The sequence below is a fragment of the Erithacus rubecula genome (assembly GCF_903797595.1).
Source record: "Erithacus rubecula genome assembly, contig: SUPER_Z_unloc_3, whole genome shotgun sequence".
NCBI lineage: Eukaryota > Metazoa > Chordata > Aves > Passeriformes > Muscicapidae > Erithacus > Erithacus rubecula.
Genome location: NW_027635944.1, coordinates 881,925 through 905,635, shown reverse-complemented (window position 1 = coordinate 905,635; position 23,711 = coordinate 881,925). Strand labels below are relative to the sequence as shown.

Sequence of the window (23,711 nt, the reverse complement as noted above, 5' to 3'; positions counted from 1 at the left end):
TTTGCCTTTCCCTTGCAGCCTTCCCATCCGCACAGCTACAAGCTCTTTGCATAAATCCATACATATCAGCCTAAAACTGTATGGCAAAAAAGTCTTCTTTCTTTAGAAACAAGACTGTAGGGAAATAAACTGTGAAGAGAAAGAGGAGCACCCTGGCTAGTGATTGCCTGGACAGTGCCTCAGGCAAGAGCATCACACTGAAATTCTGAAGAATTTCTGGAGAATTTCTGGAGAATTTCAGCATGCCTGTTGCTGGCCAGGATCTCTGGAAAACCAGGGAAAAACCAAAGGCAAAAGGACCCATATTTTCTCTACTTGAGGAATTCTTAACAGGTTTCCTACTTGCAGGCACAGCTCTAGTAACTGATAAGTGAACATGGCTATAGCCACTGCCCAACCTCTGCCCTTCTTGTGTGCTGTACCACAGCTGACCACAATGCAGCTCAAAATTACAGGACTGAAATCACACAGCAGCTTTGTGGGAGAGCTGACAACAAATTTCAGGGAGCCTGGGCTCCTGGCCAGTGGCTTCAAGCAGAAGCACCAGCCCCAGATATGCAAAGAGAAAACATCTAAAGCTGTTGGGGATTTTTCCCTTTTCCCTCCCTCAGATCTGAAATGGACTAACCAACTTGGATGTTTCAAAAATAACTCAGTCTCAGAATAGTGAGGAAAAGTCTTGACAGCACAAGCTTAAAAGCAACTCATGTTTAAAAAAGGTGGTTTATAATTTTTAGCCACAGGTCGTATACCTCATGTTGGAACAACTCAAGAAATACAAGCTCACAATTTTGAGCACAATTTTAAAGACAGCTCTAATTGATACGTCTGTTTGGTATTGTATCTAAAGCTCTGCTTACACCATTGAATACATTGTTAGTATCCAGAAATACTTAGTCTTGGAACAATGTAATCATCTCAAATTTCAATACAGCAGGAGGATTAGAGCTAATATCACTCTGAATGTACACTTGTATGTCACAACTCCATCTAACTTAGGACTAAAATTGCATATTCTTAATAAACTAAAAGGCTGCCAGTGTCCACTAGAGGATAAAACTTTGAACTCTCTAAACTTCATTCATTTTGGAATCTAACATCTGCAGCTGAACTATCTTGGATTTCACGTCTGTATTACTGCAGCAATTATATAAATTAAGAAAAACTGTTGAAATTTCAGATGTGATATTTTTCTTTCCTTAGGTTAGTCCTTCAACTCATGTAATAAATCATTTAAGCCCTTCAGTAGCATGTGCTACTTTAAGTTGGCCTTAACTCATTGAATCACATCTTAGAAGAAAAATGTCTAGCACAGGGTTAAAATCAAATGTCAAAAATACCACTGTAATTCTGAAAGTGTTGATTCAGTCAAGAGTTTCCCATGATTTCAACTGCCATTTAGAAAATCCACTGAGAATTAGTAAGACAGTAAAAGAATTCCATAATTAAGTGATATGTAATATCCATCAGTGGTATACTGGATTTATCTAAGTAAATAAATCTCCTGAGTAGACTTTTCACTGACCAAAACCCCCTTAATAGAATGTAAGAAAATATCATAATTTTCAGCACTTTTTCAGCACTTTTCCCAGCACCTTTGCTTAATATTGTTTTGTCAACAAGGAAATTTTTCACGTAAGTCTGACGTGGAATAATTCAGCCACAGAACATATAGTAAATATCAAATCGCACATTTTTGTGATCAGACTTCTTAAAACCCCAGGAAAACTTGATCCCATTTGGGTTTCTTTCACTGTGCCTGTCTTGCTATTGTCTATCCTTAATCATAAGAAAAGGATAAAGTATTTTTTTCCATGCTGACTCTGTTTATAGTAGATACTTAGAAGTAGTATTTAAAATTCAGAATTGAGCCAAAGTGCTTATCATAACCTTTGGTTTTAGAGCTTTATTGAAGTATTAGTGGCATATTTCACAGCATCCCATTTCCCTAGTTCCTTGGCATTTCAGATACCTTTGTAGCACAACTTGATTACTGCTCTTATTTAGAACTGTAGAACCATGATGTTGGAAAAGACCTTTGAAATCATCAAGCCAAACCATCAACCCAGCACTACCATTGTGTTCAACATTAAATCATGTCCTTTAGTGCCACATCCACAGGGCTACGAACATCTCTAAGGGATGGTGACTCCACTTCCCTGGGGCATCTGTTCCAATGCTTTACAAACCTTCCCCTATTTTTTTTTAACAGGTAATCTAAATCTCCCCTGGCACAACTTGAGACCATTGCTTGTTATTTGTTACCTGTGAGAAAAGCCCAGCTCTCAGTTTCCTACAGCCTCCTTTTACGCAGTTATACAGAACAGTAAGATTTTCTCTAGTCTGCTTTTCTGCAGGCTAAACAACCCCAGCTCCATCAGCTGCTCCTCCAACTCTACTCTCCAGAGCCTTCACCAGCTTCACTGCCCACCTCAGGACTCGCTCCAGCACCTCAGTGTCTCTGCACAAGCAAGAGATCCAGAACTGAGCACAAGATTTGGGTATGGCCTCACCAGTCACTTCCCTGGTGTTCCTGGTCACACCGTTCTTGTACAAGCCAAGGTGCCACTGGCCTTCTTGGCCACCAAGGGCACACTGCTGACTGATGTTCAGCCACTGCCAAACAGCAATCCCAGATCCCTTCCCACCAGGCAGCTTTCCAAACACTCTTCCCCCAGCCTGTAATGCTGCACTGCGTTGTTGTGACCCAAGGCAGGACCCAGCACTTCCCCTTGCTGAATCTCATAACATTGGCCTCAACCTATTTACTGATTCAGCTGCCCACATCCCTCTGCAGAGCCTCCTACCCCCCAGCACAACAACTTGTCATCCAGGTGAACTTGCTGAGGGTGTAGTTGATGCCTCATTCAGGTTGTCACTAAACAGGGCTGATCCCAGCACTGAGCACTGGGGAACACCACTGTGTATGGCCACTGTGTTTGTCTCCAGTCTATCCCTTAGAGGAGAATTGTCAATAGAGAAGAATTGTTACCAGCTACCTTTGGAACAAGCTGCCTTTTCCTGCCCTGAAACTCAATCTTACAGTTGTCAGAGAACATCACTGCCATTAAAAGATGGATTACTGCCCCTCTTCAGCATCAATATTGCCACCATTCAAAATAAACTGCCAAAAAACATCTGTGAAAGACACATGCAGCCAGCCTAAGAAAACATTGCAGTCCAACTCTCAGGCAAATTAAATGGACTGAAGTTTCTTTTCTTACAGTCAGTAGGCCAAAGAAAGTCAATTTCTTTTTTTATCTGCACACCTCACAAAATGTCCACAGCACTTCCAATGAGGCCATTATCTTTCCATTTCTGCATATCAGATAATATAAAGGCTGGAATGATGTTTAAATAACAAACCAGCTGGTTACTTTCATTTAATTTAAAGCCCCAGCTGAACCAAGGGTAAAATTGCCGTTTTGCAACTTTAGGATGGTCCCTGAGCACATTCTGGCAACTGAAGTGTGTCCACAATAGTCATTCTACTATGGATTCATAATTCTCAACACTTGTCACATTGTAAACTGAGAAAAAGAAAATAAAGATTTTCATATCCACGGCTATAATTTATGGGATGTATTTTTAAACTGCATATATTAGAGTCACATGACCTATAGGATTGTGAGAGGAATGTCCCATTTGTCTTTACAAACAAGCTGTGGATCTGTTGGTAGATAAGCTTAGCACTGAGAGATAAAAGAAACAATGGGATGGATTCCATTGATTGATGAATGGGAAAACAGATTTGCCTTTACAAACAAACTGTAGGTTTGCTGATAAATGAAATTGGAGATATTGGAAGGTGAAAGAAACAACGGGGGAAAACTATGGGTTCTATAAGAATTAAAAATTAAAAGAAAGGGTTATACATTAGAGGTAATCTCAGGTATCAGGCTTTCTGGGAAGTCTGTGCCTCTCAAGTACCTCAGTCCATGGGGAAAGAGAGAGGGAAAAGTGGCCGGGAAAATGGGATAACAGGAGGCTGCGTCCTGCAAAAATCTGAGAGATCCCAGGGCAATGCCCCGTGGCCTCTGCCTTTATTCGAATAAAGCAGAGAGGACTGCTCTGTATCCTTTTTAGACATAAACCTCTGGTGTTTGTAGATTAATTTTCCTGACAGTTGCAATGTGATCTCCACAGTCCACAAAATTTCTTTCACCTATGTTTATTTCATTCAATAGCAATCTCTATGGCAATTTCTGCACTGACTTCCACTGGGATAAAAGGACTTTAAATGGTCTAGTATAAATATGATTTTTTTTCATATTTTTTCTAGGAAAACTCTGTATTAATAAAACAGCTTTTTTCTAGCCAAGATAAATTTCAAATGTACAATGTATCTTCTGAAATACACAAATTTAGATTTTGTTTGATAGAATCTCAGATGTGCTACAGAAGATGTCTGCTTTCACTAGAGAAAACATTTCAGAAGCTTCAAAAACTGCAATGGTTTTCATAAATCTTCCTATTAATAGTATTATTTTATTTCTAATAATTCCTCCAGTTCCTTTACCTGCTTACAAAAAGAAAAGGGCTGAAGGTAAAACAGGACTTTAGTGCATAAATAAAACATATATTAAGAGTCAGACAACAACTTACAAATCACCTGACTGCATTTCCACTATTTGCCAGAACAGTGCAAAAGTTGAAAGAGATGATATCTCAGTCTCTCACAAAGGCAACAATTATGCAAATATCTTCTTCAGACTGCCTCTTAAGAGTGTAATTTGGCTCATAAAATGACAAGCAAGTTTACTGGGCAGGGCTGCAAATCTTACTGCCAGTTTCCTTAATCCAAGGCAAGGGAAGTCTGTTAATATAACAAGGACCCAGGAAAGAAGCCCAAATATGATGAAGAGAAAAACAGATTTACAAGGAAATGGTATTTGGATGCCTTCTTAGATGAGTAGAGGGGAGTTTTTAGGTCACAGTGTCCAAACAGATATGCAGGTCACCCAACTGCTGTACAGTATTACTCTTAAAACTCACAAATAATTACAGGAATTTGAAATGTCTGAAAGTTGAAGTTAAATAACTGCACATAAAGTAAAACCAGAACATTTTGAAAACTTCAGGATACTTTTTATCACTGGCAGATTTTTAATTGAAATTGTAAAATTAAAACCTACACTCTGCATCAAATAGAAATTAAATTCTGATGTCATATGGCATCTAATAAAAATGGTTTGACTGTATGATCACAATATTTCCTTTTGATCTCCCAAACTATGAGTCTATTGGCATTTGTATTCTTGAGAACTAGTTTTTTTAGAAACAGTCTGGAAGTCAAAAAATTTTTGGAATCCAGAAATTCTGGTTTCATTATTTATATATAAAGTTGTTATAATGCAAAGTTCTTACATATAAAACACAAAGTATATACATAAATGCAAAGTGTGTGTGCATATAGGTATGCATATATAAACACAGAGTTGTTATAACAGCTACAGATGAAACAGAGAATTGAGTCTCAGTTTAGTAAAGCTACTTAAAAACAAATTTTTCATCTGCATCCTTTACAAAAGTAAAGTTTAACCAATATTCTCACTTTTATCGATATTTATATATAACTTCAGCACTAATGAGACTGCCAGAATTTACTCTTCCACAAAATAAATAAATTTTAAAAATGGGAAAAATAATGTCAAACAATAATGGAGGCTAAACACAGGTTACATAAGTGATAGTCAACTCACCTATGGATACGACTGCTTTAAGTGGATTATATGGATTTGGAAAAAGTGCTTTATTATACTAAAATGTTGCTTGGATTTGTACAATGTTCTGCATGACACCAAGAGAAATACAATTCCACAGAATTAAACACATAGCACTTGGTGCACATTAGCCACTTGCAGAAATTTTAATTCAATTTATTATTTTATTTGATTTATTCAGCTTTGTCTGGATTTTGCAGGTGGAGAGTCAGAAGCAGAAAGGAGCAAAGGTGTTTGATGAAGGCTGCACACACTCAAACAGCACAGCTGTGACAGGACACAGCTGCCTGGCCCCTCCTCTGAACCATTAAAGCTGGTGAGGATCTGGCGAGATCAGCCAAGGATGATGAGTGATTTTTCAGTGACTGGCTTTTCAAAACAATCCTAAAAGAAAGGATCACAAAAAGTTGGCTAGCAGGAAGATTCTTTTGCTTTGTTTTGGGAAGGGATGTATTTCCAGCTCCTTTTCCTGCCTTCAATTACCTGTTAATAATCCCAGATATGATATGTTATCTATATGTCTCATGATTTCTTGCTGTCCACCATTTAGAATAGCTGGGTTAGACAACACTCATTGGAATTAAACATGATGATCTTGCCTGTCAGAAGCAAGACTGATAAAAATCTTAATCCATTATGTCAGGAGCATACATTGCTGCCAGAATGTTTTCCAAGAGAGAGAGAGAAAAAAAAACCATTTAATATATTTTTTAATGAATATCCTGCAATACAATCAATATCATCAGCAACAGATGAAGCTGGGTCTCCTCAGGAAATGGTGTGTAGAAGCTGCTCTGTTACATTTCTATAGTCTATAGTCAGTTCTGAGATGTGCCTTTCCAAAATGTGTTTTCTTTCAATTTCTCCCTCTCTCCCTGCTGATATTTTGGCGTTTGGCCTTGCAGAATCAGCTGCTTCCAGAATGCTGCATCTTTCTATGGTTCAAAACTAGGATCTCTTCAGTTCCTCCTCTTCTGACACTTTCTGACATCCAGCAATTTTACAGACCAGTAGCCAAACCACCAATTTGCTGTCTCTCCTAACACTCTCAATGCAAACTGACTTTAACAACAGCTTTAGAACACTTAGTGACACACAAGACCACTGCAGCTGTCAGAGCTGTTGTCAGATAGTTTTCACTATCGAGCTCTTAAAATGCAGATTGAAACTTAGAGGACTGAGTTTTGTTTTCTCCTTTGGTTGTCCTTGTTTTCTTAAAAACATTTAGTTATCCTATCATTTTTCACCTATAAATGCACTTTGCTGCCAAAAAACATAGGGGCAAATACTACTTTACTGGAACTGTAAAGAAACTCAAATATTAACACCTACTAGCATCTGAGGACTAAGGATTGCAAATACATTTTCTTTATAACCCTCTGCTTTTACATGTTTAGAACTGCTATGATGAAACTGTCTTCTCAAAGCTTTAAATTTCCCTCACATATATTTACCTAAAGTGCTTTTGCCATCATTAAGGCTGAGCAAAATCCTTAAGCACTTCCTGAATTGTGTGAGGAATGTAACACTCTTTCCCTTTTTAGGCTCCAAATGGATTCTACTTGGGTTTCTTGTTTGTGTGTTTGTTTTCAAACAGCATTTACACTTAGAAAATAAGGCTGACAAGTCTGTGTGATCTACCCTCACATGCATTGGCATTGTAGGTCCCTCCATTAGTGGTCTCACTTTTAGTGAGGATTACCATTCGAAGTTTGAACAGCGAGAGCAAACCAACAGAAGTGCCATTAAGCAAGAAAGCATTCTGACAGAGAATTGCAGAGAAAACCTTATCCCAGAACAGAGAGACTTTAGAAAGCATCTCAACTGGAGCTGGAATGAGGTGACTGTTAAGGTCCCTCCCAGCCAAAACCAAGACACAACTCTATGATGTCTAATTAAGTTAGCTATTCTGCACACTGCATATACCTTTTGCACTCTGAACAAAAGCAGCTGCAACCTCTGCTAGTCCCTGCTCAAAGCAGTTGCTAGCTGAAGACTCTCTCTGAGTTTTATTGAGTTTTACATCTTATGGAAGTATCAATGGCATATTTCACAGCATCCCATTTCCCTAGTTCCTTGGCATTTCAGATGCCTTTGTAACACAACTTGATTACTGCTCTTATTTAGAATCATAGAACCATAATGTTAGAAAAGACCTTGGAAATAGTGTCCTGCACAAATAACTTCTCCAAACTTTAACTCCATGATTGTCAGGCTAACATGTCCTCTGATGAAGCAACAGATGAACAAAAGTCTTTCCTCCTTATTTTCGTTATTTCGTTAATGTATAGTCAACTTTGTATTTATGGTATCCTGGACTGATCTAATGCTTATAGAATATAAAGAAAGAACAAAAAAGAAGTATTGATAACTGATTATCTGTATCTTAAGTGCTTTTATTTTGTAAAATAAGGTATCAAATGCTAAATGCAGTTAGGTGTAGTAAGATGTTTTTCTGAATTTATCCATTGCTGGGATTAGCACTGCAGCTCCAGCAGTCTGCACAAGAAAATTGTTACTATTATCACATATGAACCCTACATTTAGTTTCTAGGATATGTAAATATGCTTTTGTGAGTGTCCTCTAGTGACAGTGAAGGGAAAACATAGTGACAGTGAAGAGAGAAGTAAAGACATTTTTCCCCACTTACCCCCAAACCCTAGAAATTTAAGAGGAATGTTACATTTAGAATCTTCACATTAGCACATGAATCTAGCACAACATAACACCATATTTCAGAAATATTTGTTCCCTAAACAGCAAAAGTATGCTCTGAAGGGAATTCTCCCCTCAATTATTCCTGAAGAATCTTTCTGTATATTTTTGAAGGCTCTTAAATAAGTTTCTGTAACAAGATCTACACCGTAGTTGGAAATACTGTAACTGATCCTAAACTATTCAACACGTTTGCTGGAATGAATTTTAAAAGCAGAACACACTCTACAAAGCAAAATCCAGGGAGTCCAATTGCCACAAGCCCCAAATTCACCAAGTGCAGAGACATCAAAGAACACAATTTCTCAAAAGAAAAATCCCTCAAGATTTAAACAGTTCTAAGCTAAAATACAGCTCAATCCAGCTGATGTTTTTAAATCTTTGAGACTTACCATGTTCGAGACATATGTTGGTCTGCAAAATTCAGATTAGGCTATTTATATATTTTTTCTTCTCTTAATACCTTAAGTCCCTTGCAAAGGCCCAGGTCATTGCACATATGTGGCATCTTTTGCTTTTGCCTCTCTAAAACCAGAAGGCTACAAATACATCAAAGCCAATGAAATCTGTGTTATTTCCAATATTCCTGATCCAGAAAGTTTTAGTTACTTCTGTGAGAGATTGCTGAGTCCTTGCCTGCCACTTTAGAGCCAGCTAACATCTTTCTCATTGATCATGAAGTCTAGACACCATCATGTCAGCTCTACCACAATCCCTAAAGACTGCTGAGTCCTGGAATGGGATATCTGACAGCTGGTCCAACACTTCATGATGAAGAACAGCAATCTAAAATTTGGTGTTCCTCTTCTGCACAGGGAACAGTGTTCTGTCTGTGGAGTATACAAAACCAGTGTAAGGATGAACCTTGGTTGGCTGTAATCTAAAAATTAAAAGCCATTATCACATGAATATATGTGGCCTTCCCTTTTTACCATACTGGCCAAATCCATTGCTTCTATAAGAGCTGACTGCTCTTCAGTCAGCACATTTTGTCACATAATCGTAATTTCTCTTAATTTATTTACAATAGATAGAAACATTTAATGAAGTTAATTGTGCCACTAATGAGACTGGTTTATTACTGAAGAACAAAAGCTTTATTAATGTCTAATAGTTGATCTGATGTTTGCACTTAAAGAAGTTATTGTACTTTAAAAATAGTCATTGAAGCATCCTAGTGGAATTACCTTTTGATTTTCTACAAGAAGCAGAAAAATGACCAGTAGTAATTCAGTGTAATATAATTTTAATAAAGGAAAATATTCACTGTTGGGAAATATAGAATTTTTTCTTGGAATGTATTACTGTATTCAGTTATCTACACTTAGATTTCCCTTTCATCATGATTTCACATGATTTCAACAGCTGTTGGCATTTACCTTAAAGGAGTTTTGGCCTCTCAATATATCTAATTTCAAGTCCATTAAAAAGACAGATTAGATTCTAATTTTTCACTTGCCAAGTCATTTTACAGAACTCCTTGGCAATGGCAATTTCACTGTTACCTTTTGGAAAAGAACTGGAGATTAGTTGAGGACTTTTAACTGGCTCACTTCCTAATTAATGCAGCAAATGAGGAACTGGTATTGGGCTGGTGCAGAACACACCTGGAGTGCTGCATCCAACTCCAGGGTCCTCAGTAGAGGAAGACTTGTTGGGAGTGAGTTCAGAGAAGGGTCATGAAATGGTTAATGGGCTGAAGCACCTCTTCTACTGGGAAAGGCTCAGAGAGTTGAGGTTGTTTGTCCTCAGGGAGACCTTGAGGCTTTCCAGTATATGGAGGGGATGAGTAAGGGGACAAACTTTTTAGCAGGTGTTGTTGCTACAGGACAGGGAGAAATGGTTTTAAACTGAAAGAGGGTTGATTCAGATTAGATTTAAGAAATGCATTGTTTAGTGAGAGCAGTGAAACCCTGGACCAAGTTTCTAGAGCAGACAGGTAGGTGCCTCATCCCTGGAAACATTCCAAGTCAGGACAGAGCTCTGAGCAACCTGATCTAGCTGAAGATGTCCCTGCTCATTGCAGGCAGGTTGGACTAGATGACTTTCAAAAAGTTTCTTCCAACTCAAACTATTATAGAACCCTGTGATAAGGGAAAAATCTGCTACAAAATGCAGCTACTTTATTGCTATACTAACTGGGATTTCTCTCTGTTTTTATTCTAGTCTAAGTGCATTCTGAACTGCTGACAGTCATTACTGAGTGATGAATGAAAATAAGTGTGATGCAGCCTCATCACAAAACATATTCTGGATTTCTGCTGAAGCAACACATATTTCCAGGGATTTTTGCTGCTGATGAATATAGTTTAAACTAAAACTAATATAACATTCACCCTTATAAGTACAGGTTTCAATAACCATTAAGCAAACAAAACATCAACCAACATGAACAAAATTTACGGCACAACAATTAACAGTTAGAATAACACTAATGCCAGCATGATCTACTGGAATTCTTTATCACTGAACAGCAACTTCGTATTTCAAAAAGCCTGAAAAAAAAATCCAATAGGACTATCTAATCATGTTTACATTAAACTAATTAATACTCCAGAGGCAGGTGACATAGAAAGATATTGCTATTCTCTCTCATTCATTGTGATTCAGTTCGTGTTCTAATTCACCCAAGACCAGGCTCCTTGAAAATAGCAAGGAGCTTATTCTTGATTTTTACTAAGTTAAAGGTAAAAGAATTGCTCATGTAAGAACCTTTTCAGGTAATTATTTAAAGGGACCACACTGGTAAATACTGAATTATTTAAGAACTAACTTAAGCCTCCAGTTAAACTCTGAATATGAAAACAGCATGATTCTTCCTATTACTTTGGCACCAAGTAGAATCTTATTGATTCTCAGTCCCTGTGTGCTTGTACATTTTATGGCAAACCATGCAGACATCAGTCACACTCTTTATCTTATATGTCTAACAAAATCTTTTTGTTCACTAAGGTTTAACAATTAAATACCACCTTACCCATAATAACATTCTCATCTAATTTCTCTCAGTTTTAAGTCTATGCTGCTGGTTTTAAAGCCCCAGGTTACTCATGGCTACTGCAATTCTGCTCCCCTTTGCCCTCTCATATACACAGTTGTCCTACCATTAATAAGGACAGGCTTCTGACATTACTTCCCTATCCTCTGAAAACAGCCCATATCATTTGGTGTCATCAAAGATATGCTTGCCAGCATTTTACAAGCTGATACCACAAGTTCTGTTCAACTTGATATGGCAAAGATAGGATTTCTTCTCTGTCATACTGCTACACTCTGTGTGTGCTTAGATCAGGGTGCGTAAAATGTAAATGTCTGGAGTAATGTTTTCCCGGGAATTCTGATCCTGGAGTAGAGTTGACTAAGGCATAATACTACTGCATGCACTATTGCAAAATTGTGCTCAAGCAGAGTATTTTCCTTAAGTAAGGGTAGCCTTATCTCTTATTTCAATGAGACTATAAATTTTTATATTTCTATCTTACGTAATCTTTATGTTTCTATGACCCCCCCAAACAAGCCTACCTGAAATGCATTAAAATTAGAAAAATATGAGATGCCATCTTAGTAGAGATTGATAAACACTTATATATGTGATTCATGCTAATTAGATTGTAGCAATATTGGCAAAATTGTGGCATTGTAATTCATCAAAAATTGCATTTAACTGCTATAAAGCAAAAAGAGATAAAGGAAGTGGTTAAACAAAGCAGAAAAAAATCAGATGTTAGGTGGGAGGCAGGATGGGAAAGGTATAGGTCTAAGAACAAGTGTCTAGAAATAGGTTTTCGACCTTGACCTAGGCCAAACTGGGATGATTCCAAAGAGCTGGTCACTGGACTGAGGCCTCTTGTGGGAATATATATTTATTAATAACCCTAAGCTCCGTGCACCTGCGCTACCTGAGAGGTCAAACAGCAAACACTGAGCAACACCCAGAGCCTTCATGGGAAACAAGACCCCTGAAAGGAGGAGAGACCCCGAGCACTGGTGGAGCATGCACAACACAACAGAGTAATACAGATTTTAAGAAGAGAAACTAGGATGAGCTTTCCAGAAGATTCTGTATTAATATGCATTCGTAAACAGTATATAAGTAAAATTTTAGCTTGACTTATTTGGTAGAGTGTGAGAGGAAGGGCCCTGCCCATACCCCCGGCATAAGTTTTGTTTATGCTTTATTCAACTGAACCATTGGACCTCTATTATACTGAAATTGCTGCTTAATTTTGTATCTACTTCTATTTATCTAACTCATATATTTTGATTGTATTCATTTATATACAATTGCTATTATTAATAAATTACTGCTACATTTAACTTTGTGGTTTGATTAATTGGACAAAATTGAACACATCCAATACCCATTTATAACAACACTAATGCTCCAAAGTTGGCTAATGCCACACTTTACAGGAACACAAATTATTAATTCCATGTCTTTTAGCATCACTGTGGGCCAGATGCCTTTTTCAGATCTCTGTTGTGATGGGAGACTCAGGGGACCTCATGAGAAACATGGAATAAACTTTAGCACATCTATTTGAAATTATTATCAATCTTATATCCGCCCTCTATTACTTTAAGAAATGTCATCTTCTGGAATTAATTATGCTATCTATTCTGTGGGATTTTTTTTACCATATGAGTCACAAATTTCATTATCACAGCTCTTCACAAAAACTCTTCATTTTATGTAACAGTTCAGAATACAAAGATAGTTTTTCCAACTGTGCTGTCCATTTAATTTACATGTACTACTGTCACATATAGACAATTCAACTCTCACATTTCATTGGAATTGTAATCTCTTCACTAATAGAAAAGCTCCACCTGATTTCCTTTCTCGTTTTTATTGATGAAAAGTCTGGCCTTCAGACTTAAGTTTCAATCTCTGCTTGCAATGTTTCCCACTTTGTGACTCTTCATTTCACCACTGCAGCAAACCCAGAGGCATACCTCAGATCTTTCTTCTCAGCCTTGGAAAGGCTGCAATAGTTTGGCTTCAACAGATGGTCTACCATCAATACACTCAACTGTTTAATAGTTGAATTAGAGCTTCATGATACCTTTCAACTATGGACTCATTCTGTACATCTTCTCACTTCTTTTTCGCTCCTACTCCCATTGTTTCATGCATTGTAGTATCACCAAAATAACTTTTCAGAGCAAACTCTGAAGCTAGAAAAAGCCCTTGATTCATGAGGTGGTGCTCTTATTGAGCCCTGCCAAAGGCCAACCACAAACAGCACATCAGCTGGGAAATCTGTAAATAGATTTCATTCAGTTGGCTTTGATCTCCCCTTCAAATTCACAGACTTTTTCAACTTCTACGCTTTCCCATTAGCACATGCAGAACACCACATAACTATTCACTGGCTGAAAAAGATGATGCAAATAAAGTTATGTTCCAAATTTTCTCCATTTCAATCTATATTAAGGAAATTACATCCTTGTGCATCTCTTCCTAAAACAGTTCAATATTTTTCTTTGCTAAATGACAACTTGTATCATTGCCAGGTAAGGATGTGGATGACAATTGACAAAACCATGTTATACAGCAAATCCTTTACCTTTTCATCTAAATACACATGACAGGAGGTTAATAGAGGCTAATGCTGGGGAAAGTGTCAAAATGTGCAATCCACATGTCTTCAGTTTATCACAGAATCACAAAATGAAAACAAACACCTCAAAGATCAAATCCAACCTTTGATCAACCCCCATCTTGTCAACTAGACCACAGCACTAAGTGCCACACCCAGTTATTATGTCCCCTATTGCATCTATTCATATTGTTTATAACAGTGTCAAGAGGCTTTTACAGAAGAAGAAAGTCAAACAAAAGATTTTCAAAGCAATTCATTAACTTAAATCCACAAGAAGATTTTCTCTTAGTTCTACATCTTTCATTGTGCATTCACACAATGAAATCAAACAGTATCCATGAAAATAATTCAGAAATACCAAATTTCATAATTTCTTCCATTATATGCAGGCTATTTACATAATAAATTGCCATTCAATCAGAATTCTATCCTTCAAAATTTTGTAAAGGACCAAATTAGCGATTCATGTCTGAAGCAATACAGAACAGGTTAATTCCATGTACATGTAACAGGGAGAGCTTTTTCAGCATTAAGTGAATTGCCATTAAATTATGAATATGCATCCATTTATTGACAAGTCAGCCACATAAGAATTCCCAAAACCAGGTTCAGTCAAAAGTGAATCAGACAAAAACTTCTTGCCAGATCTAGGTATTAGACCCTCTGCTTCTCTTTAGGTACAGAATCATAAAGAGGGTTGGGTACCTTGCACAACACTCACTAAAGCATCTCAATATTGAAGTTAACATGTAACTATGGTTCTGAAATTTAGAAATTCTTAACCAGCAGAAGCACAGATTGGAGACAAGACCTAAGTGGCATAGTAAATAAATGATAATTTCAATTTTCTGCTGTGTTCTGCCTTAGAGTCTCTCACTATTTTGGCCAGGCAGTCTGGACTGCCTGCCAGAGATGCAGATAGGGTACCTGGAAGCTGGGTGTAACACCACAGTTTACAGCGGGTACATGCACACAATCTTGTGCATTTGTGTGTTAATCATTCCACCTCTGTGCACATGCAAAGAGCATGGCCTGATGCACACGCAAAAACTTTCCCTTCCTTTTATATTTCTGCCTATTCTATGTGCAGTGCTTGCTTGAAAGGTGGGTCTTAATACTCATGGGAACAGAGGTTTGGGCCCTGATCACTTTTATACTAATCCCCAGCATACACTGCTCAGCAGAGCTGCTGGTGCTCTCTAAGGGTTAAGCAGTTCAGCCTTATCAACAGAGGATTGAACAGTTTTCTGTGTACATTCCTAGTCTTGTCCTCAAGAGGAACTTCAGACCTAAATACAGTTTTCCAGACGGCAGAAGTATTCCTATATGACGCTCAATTTGTACAGTGTTCAAACTCTTTCACCAGTAACTTTTACTTCTCATAAATGATTTGTAAAGTAAAACCTGACAAATCCTTCACAGACAACATTCATCATCCAATAATTTTAAAAAGCTTGACTCTGTTATTACCACACCAGGGGCCTGGGGGCTTGTTGGCAAGACTGCTTTGCATGAACAGCATAAAAAAAAAAGCTAATGGGATCTTCACCAAACGTTTTTTCTAAAAGAAAACCAGAGGCTATCTAATTCTGCAGTCAATGAATAAGCTACTAATCATTGAAATTAAAGGATTCAAACAAAATGTGTCATGGGTAGGATACACGAGGATATTATACTTAACTATAAACCAGTAATTAAATTGTGTTGACAGTTACCTATTATAGTGTATGCTAGAATGAAATGGCACTGCTTTTCACACAGATTTTAAAATTACAATCAGTGAAACTACCAAAAGGACCACAGAAAAGAGTACTCTTTTTAATCCCTTGTAGACCAAGTCCAGAAGAAGACAAGAAAAAAAGCAAGAGAAACTTTCCTCTAAACATTGTACCCATCCCATATTGCCCATTTTTATTTTCAAAGCTGGTTGTTTCACAGAAGGCATCTGCGGGTATAAATCTTATGTGTGTGGTTTTGCAGAGAAGCACAGCTCAGAAATTAGCACATTATCAAAATTCAAGTACTCATCCAGGAATAATGGTGGACCTTGTGTTCCAAGACTAGCACATACTTAATAGCATGGTATCTTCTTCACTTTGTTTTAATGATAAGTAGAACCTTAGAAAACAGATAGGGTAATTCTTGTAATGCTATATGCCATTCAGGTGAATGTCCTCTGGTATAGTATTTCATATAAAAAATGCAAAGGCTTTTTCCTCAGACACATGCATGGATTTTCTTACCTTTGGTTCCATTGAAATGAAGCTGTGGGTACCTCTACTTGAGAGAACTGACCTTTTAATTGTTTTACTATGGTAGAAGTGGTAGTAGTCCTTCAATGTTCCAATCTGTAAGAGCAGAAAAGAAAAAAAAGGAGTGGAAGACTTAATTTAATGAAACTGGTTTCCTGTTTTTCATTTTGGAAAGTCTATAAATTATGCAATTTCCTCTGTGCTGAAATGTTACTTGAACCCACTGATCATCTTTCAAAAGAAGGACATATGATATGAAGTAGATGAAGTATCCTTGAGGCAGTAACTGCATAACCAAAGATTATAACTGAGCTGCTTAGTCTGGCTGTATCTACCTTTTTAATGTTTAATTTATATTCAGTACTTTAGGTAATTCTATATCAATCTATATCTAAACTGTCCTCAGACAGCAAGTCTAAAAATCATTAAATGGCTATAGGGTTATTAAAAAGCATTCCATCTAGTCTGTTTAAGGAAATTTACTGTAAAACATACTAGACTTGGTTATTTATATAATTAAATTATAAAAAGGACATTCATAGCGTCAGACTACACAATTGGAAGAGTTTTCCTGTTCTGTCAAACAAGAGCATAAAGTAGAAGAAAGAAAGATGTAAATGGCAACTTCATAGGATAATAAGTCATTTAAGGTACAAAACCAATTAATGCAAAATTGCAAATTTCACAATGGTGTAATAAAAATACTTCTCACTCATCCCTTGAGCACACAATAGAAACATAAATACTGAAGTGAGATGGTCTTCATAATTTGAAAAAATCTTCCTTTCTAGAGTCATCAATATATCTGCTTTCATTTTCCATTTTTAACTTGAAACTTCACTTTCACTCACCTACAAACTAACATTCAGTCTCCTTGTCTTTGGGAGAATGCCTCTTCAACTCATTTGGAATTTGACCTACTAGTGCACTGCAAATTTTGTAAGACACTTAACTTAGTTTAAAGTTCCTCAATGATGAGCAAAAAAGGGACAATTGAGCCTACTATCATTTCAAGTTAAAACTCAAAGTGAAAGGCTCATGAAACAGGCTTGGTTTTCCAAATAGAGTTGTATGATACCACCAAATAGGATGGAGCAACACTTGAAAACTTTCGCTTTAAAAAATCCCTCAGATTTCTTAATTTGCATCTATAAGAATAAACATGGCAGGCAACTTGAGAGCTCAGCAGTAAAGACTTAAACAGAACTGGAAATAAGTCCCTCACAAATTCCAAGAAAAATCTGAATATTAGAAAATAAAAATCTCAAGAAAATATGAAAGTAGGCTACAAAGAAAATATTGATATTGATAGAAAACAGCAACAATTTAAATGAATTCGTCTAACAAGGAAAATCGGATCTAGGATATTAATACCAGTCTGTGAGGGTGGTCCATCAATATCCTCATTTTGGGAGGAGTAACTCATGTCTAGCATAACAAAAATACCAAAATAGTTCAGTTAAATCAATTTAGTTTATCATAAATTAAACAGGAATTGTTTTTTGTAAGACTAATGAAAGTATATCAGCAGTAGAGTGATTTTCATGCTGCCTTCTCTCTGAAAGGCAATTCCAGCTGAAGTGGCACAGCAGTTGTAGTGACTGGGTTACATCTGGCCAGTCGACAGTGCTGCTCCTCAGGGCTCAGTCCTAGGACCAGCTCAGTTCAAAATATTTAACAATAATCTGGATATAGGATTTCAGTGCTCCATTAACATGTTTGCTGATGATGCCAAACTGGGAGGTGCTGTTGACACTCTTGAGAGACCAAACATCTTGCAGATACATCTGGATAAATCAGAGCATCAGGCTATGATTAATGGGATGAAATTTTAAAAGTTGAAATGCTGGATTCTGCACTGGGGAGTAAGTAACACCAGGCACAAGTGTAAAATGGGAGTGAAGTGGCTGGAGCAACCTGTGGGAGCTGGCTAACATTAGGCAAGTGTGACTCTGCCATGTATCTGGGCAGCCACGAGGCCAAACTGCATCCTGGAGTACCTCAGATATTGCATAACCAGAAAAAGGAGGTGGTTATCTTGCCATATTCAGCTTTGGTAAGCCTCATTTCAGTCACACTGTGCAGGTCTGGGCCCCACAATTTAAGAAGGATGTGAAGGTCCTTGCATGAGTGCAGAGGAGGCCAACAGAGCTGTGGAACACCCTGGAAGGCATGGCTGGTGAAGTGGGGCTGAGCACCTTGGCTTGGAGAAGAGCAGGCTGAGGGGTGAGCTCATTGCTCTCAACAGCTTCCTGAGGAGGGGACAAGGAGATGGAGGTGCTCATGTCTTCCACCTGGGATGCTGGGATGAGTCAGATCAGTTCAGAATGGCATCAAAGGAGGTTCACACTGAACTTTAGGATGTGTCTTTGCCAAGAGGATAGTCAAACAGGCTTCCTGGGGAGAGCTGTGAATGCCCCAAGCCTGTTAGCATGTATGAGACCTTTGGACAATGTTCTTAATAACGTGCTATAACTGTTGGTCAGCCCTGAATTTGTCAACTAGATGACCACTGTAGGTCCCTGCCAATTCTATTCTATCCTATTCTCTTTTATTCTGTTCTACTCCATAGCATAGTCTAGCAGCATCTGGTTACTGTTGCACTCTTTCCACATTACTGTTATCTATAACAATCACAGAAATTTGGTGCCAGGCTTAGCACAAGTGAGGACAAGTTTCCCTGTGACAGAGGGATGTAATCAGTTACTTTCTGGAAGTTTCCTGGACTCATCAGTAGCCTTAAATAAGACTGAAGTGCCAGCTGCTGGGAAGTGATTTAGTCTTGCTTCTTAAGTTTTCAGAGACCTATAAAGTGCATACTCACCCTACCAGTAACCTATAAAGGTAACTGAACCTTTTTAAACCTTGCTGGCTTCAGAGTGCATTAAAACCCAGAACTTTGTCCGTGTGTCTAGAAAAGCACATGCCACAAAAAATACTCAGCTCAAACAGGTAACTGGATATACAACTGGTTTACAACTTCACAGAACTGTTTAAATAGAAAGACCATAGTAGAGGGAAAATAAGCATCCATTCTGCTTCATCCTACAATGTCACCCAGCCCACAGTGTTTTGTCTTGCACTAATTTAAGGTGTTTATTTATTTAGTTATTTACTAAAGATTTAACTCTAGCTGACCACTCTGAGGGCATCCAAACCAGCAAATTTAGGAGATTACCTAATTGTACTCCTGGAGGTTCTACAGTTTAGCAGAACTAGCCATCCATGGGAGATACTGGAGGCATCTGCATGCTTCCAGCCGAAGAGGGACAGCACGAGGCTTTGTAATCCTTGTCAGATCTACTCCCTCTGAGAACTTGGGCTGAGGAGACAGAATTAAGTCCTTGGAATTATGTACAGTAATTGCAATGCAATGTCTTCTAAACACTATTAGTTTTCAGATAGTAATAGTGATTACTTAGAATTGTGAGATCTACAGCTTTATTCATAACTGGCAAGGAATTAAAAGGCACTCACATATTTTAAGTGTAATTAAATTCATTTTCACTTAGACCCTCCAGTTCCTTGGATCACTAGGAAGAAGAAATAAACCATGTAACTATAGCACAATAAAACTTCTCTCTTGTTAAATTGTTTTTTATACTTCAAACTCCCCAGTCCTAGAGGCACTGCCAGAAAAAAACAGTAAAGCAAGGACAGAAACACCAGAGCTAATTACTCTACTACTGCTAGAGACTGCAGGCAGTTTCACTTATATATCATTGGGAAATCTTTGTAATCACCTTTTCTACACACAAAGGGCATGACTTCTTTAAACAGAAATAGGAAAATATTGCCTGGCCAAAGAAAAAGACTGGACTTATAATCTCTTTAGAAGTAGTATTTGTGGATAAGCATTTTCAACAGATCTATACATTCATTTTAGTTGTATTTATACTATTTTTATTCAAGGATGAAATAATTCCCAGGAAATCATTTCCCAGGAACTAACAATCCTACAATATCAAAGCAGTGTCCCTGAAAACAAAGCATCCACATATTTAAATTTTTATTTATCAGGTATCATTTTCTATTTTAAGTTGAGAAAATGTGTTAAAGATAACATAAAACAAGAACCAAACTTTCTAATCTTGCTCTTGAAAAATATTTCTTCCATATATTTTTTTATAGTCTAGGGCAACAGTAAGAGAATTTAGAACCTAATTACTGAATTAATTCATCTACAAGTGCATTGTGTTCTCATGCACTCTGTAAGGAAATACAAATGCTAAAGATGACTGTTAAACATACTTAAAATATATTTACATGGTCACCAAACTGACCTACATGACTAAGCTCTGAAACTAAACTGACTGAAACTATGTAGCTGAACAAGATTAGGGAAGTCATTCCAGGTACTGGACAGAAACCTAAGAGATGCTTCTTAGCTCGTAAACAATTTTTGGGTTTTTTTAAGAGACAAATCCTTTAAACATCTAGGTGCAAGGTGCTCTTCTCCTAGGGGGCTGAATTGAAAACAATGTGCTACTGATTTGGTGAATTAAAGGATATACTGGTAAGGGTCCCTGTTTCACCCAGGCTTTAATGAATTTGCTCCTAAATGGATATGAAAAAGAAAGATCAGGTACAAATATGATTCTGAAGTCAGTAAGACACTAGAAGAGCCAAAGAAGCACAAATCTACTATCCCTGTGCAGAGCTGGTACATAAATCATTATAAATAGGCACATAAATATTTTATATGAGGTGAAGGTATTACCCTTCCCATTTTTCAGAACTGCAAGAATTTTTCAAAGTTTTAAAGATCTTGGAAGAAGAAAATACCAAAAACTGAGAGATGAAGAAAGCTCATTAAGTTTACTATTGTCATCTCAACAAAATCAACTGTTTCAAACTTTCACATTTTTTTCAGATTGAAGCATTTGTCTCTGAAATATCATTTCTAGTGTACGCTGTATAATGTGACAACATTTTAAACATTTTCATGGTGTCCCAGTTAAAGAGAAAGGGGGTGGAGCATTGTTTATTCAGTACCACCCACATTCATCAGTGGGAGGCATAGCTCTCTGCAGTGGACTCTTCTCTTAAATCATGGTGCACTTGGTCCCTTCTGCTGCCCACCAGTTCTTTTCCCTCCTCCCATTTTTCCTCTGGAGCACCACAATGGGAGTTGCAGTGTTGAACTGGACAGCTCCAAGCAGCAGGGAGTTGGAGGGGGCAGAGGACTGAGCTTAGCCAGCAGCTGCACAGTTCCTTTTCACAGATGAACTAACTTCCAGGTTTTGTTTTGTCCCTGCTTTCCACTCTTTTTGGTCCGAGTGGGTAGGTGGGAGAGAACACTATGCTGTGGAAGCTCTCCTCACCATATTGCCTTTGTTTGGAGACCAATCCTGGTGCTATCTTTGAGAAGCCCTTCTCTTTGTTCCTGGTGGTGAATGTTCTTTTGTGGGTAAGGCACCTTCTTTTCATGTACTTTTTGCTATTGATATTGCTGTGGTTATTGTGATTTTAGTAAATTGTTATTTTCATCACATTATCTCTCCTTATTGTCTCTCTATTATCAGAAGAGGTGGGAGAAAGAGAGTGGCTTATTTGGAGTTTAGTTCCCTGTTGTTTGTTAAAATTGGCACGCATAGAGTCACAGAATCACAGGATGGCCTGGAAGACACAAGCTGAGTGGTGCAGCTGACACAGCAGACAAATGGGACACCATTAACAGGGACCAAGACAAGCCTGGAAAGTGAGCCCATTGGAATCTTATGAGGTTTAACAATACCAGGTGAAAAGCACACTTCAAACATAAATTTAAAATCTCACAAGGTGAGCTCTTAGCCCTTAATTTTGACCCCTGTTGGCTCATTGTTATCCACACATGTAAATGGATCCAGTATTACAAAAAACTGCCACTCCCTTTCCTTCTCGAGTCACTCCAGACAAGCAAGTGTTAAACATGTTAAAACCAGGGCTCTGGCTCAGCATTTAGGGGCAAGAAAGCTCTGCAGAGACTGTCAGCTGTTTGCTGATCCACCCAAACTAAAGGACACATATCTGGAAAGTCATGGTCATTCCAGACCTAGAACCTAAACTTAACTTGCGTCACAAGAAACAAACCAGGATGGGGTTTTTGCACTATAAGATACCACAGTAGTGACCAGACTTTCTCAGCCTCCAGCTCTCTTCTCCAAAACCCCACTGCTGGGTCAGCACTGACAGATCTCCAGCATTCTGAGGCTGGAGGACCAACCCCCATTAGGACAGCTACAGAGCTGCTCAGAAAACTCAGCTGCAGACTGAGATGAGGGCTCTGTCTCTCACAAACATAGAAACAGGTTGAAAGGTTTTTTAATTGTTTAATTAAAAGAAATTCAACTGCCCATACCGAGGAGACCTCTGTATGATAGAGGTAAGAACCTTGTTCTCAAGATAGGAACAGCCTAACTTGCCAATTCATATCTGCTACTCCCATATTCCCTTTTTTTCAGGTTTATTTCAAATGGAACTGATGTCTGCAAAGTGTTGCTGCTCCTGAATAGTGACACACTGAACAAGTTGGGTTTGGTCTTAAATCCACCCCTTTTTCCTGAAGAATTTTTTGAGTCTCCTAGATGGAAAGAAACCTATACTGTAAGCAGGAGTTCTTGCCCAGTTTATTAAATCTTCAGTCTGGAGGACAGGATAGTTCAGCTGGAAAAAATAAGATTCCCTACTGAACGATCTGCATATGAAAAATAAAGAAAACTGCAAAACAGAGAGGGAAGTTTTAAAAATCACACAGCTATTTTAGCAGCAGAAACATCACAATTCATAGAAGTAAATTAGGCTGCATCTCTTCAACATGGTGGGAACGCAACACTTTACCACTCAACCACTGGCACTCCTTCTCATTTTAAATAAAGTACACCATTCTAGCCTTCATTTGAATTTTTCATTTATTTTAATTGAATTTTTCACTTATTTGAATGGAAAAATTTTGTCTGGGCACTTACCCTGAACAAGTTTAAATTTTTAAATATCTAATGCCAAAAATTATTAACAGTCATTAAAGTAAAGTAACTCAGCCTTACGTTCTTTAAGGTATTGTCACTGCTGTTGCTTACATGCTGCCGTATTTTGTTTAAAAAATAAGGTAACATATGAATTCTTTCCCTTGAAAAATAAACTTCAGCCTTTTAATTTCCATATGCCTTTGTTAGTAGGATTAAAACACATCGACATTCTGAGGTCAGTTATAATTTTTGATATCATTCTAATTCTGTATCAAAATTGAGACTTTTTACAGTTATGTTATTGTATTCCATATCTATCTGTGCCCAAAAATTGTTACTGTAAGACCCTACAGGCAGGTATGCTGTGTGTGTGTCTAGGAATGCTGTCACAGACATTTTTAAAATCCTCTCTCACGAGCAGCTTCTGGTTCTTTGCTGTGTGGTATTTGCTTCGTGGGCTGTTGTGT

General features: G+C 37.8%; 1 protein-coding gene across 1 annotated transcript in view; it reads right to left on the bottom strand.

Annotated features, from left to right (window-relative positions):
- Positions 1 to 23,711, bottom strand: part of PCSK5 (proprotein convertase subtilisin/kexin type 5) — a 175,844-nt gene that overhangs the window by 130,103 nt on the left and 22,030 nt on the right. Inside the window, exon 2 of the mRNA XM_079331357.1 lies at positions 16,289 to 16,393. Coding sequence (XP_079187483.1) covers positions 16,289 to 16,393 — 105 coding nt within the window. The remainder of the gene's footprint in view (positions 1 to 16,288; positions 16,394 to 23,711) is intronic.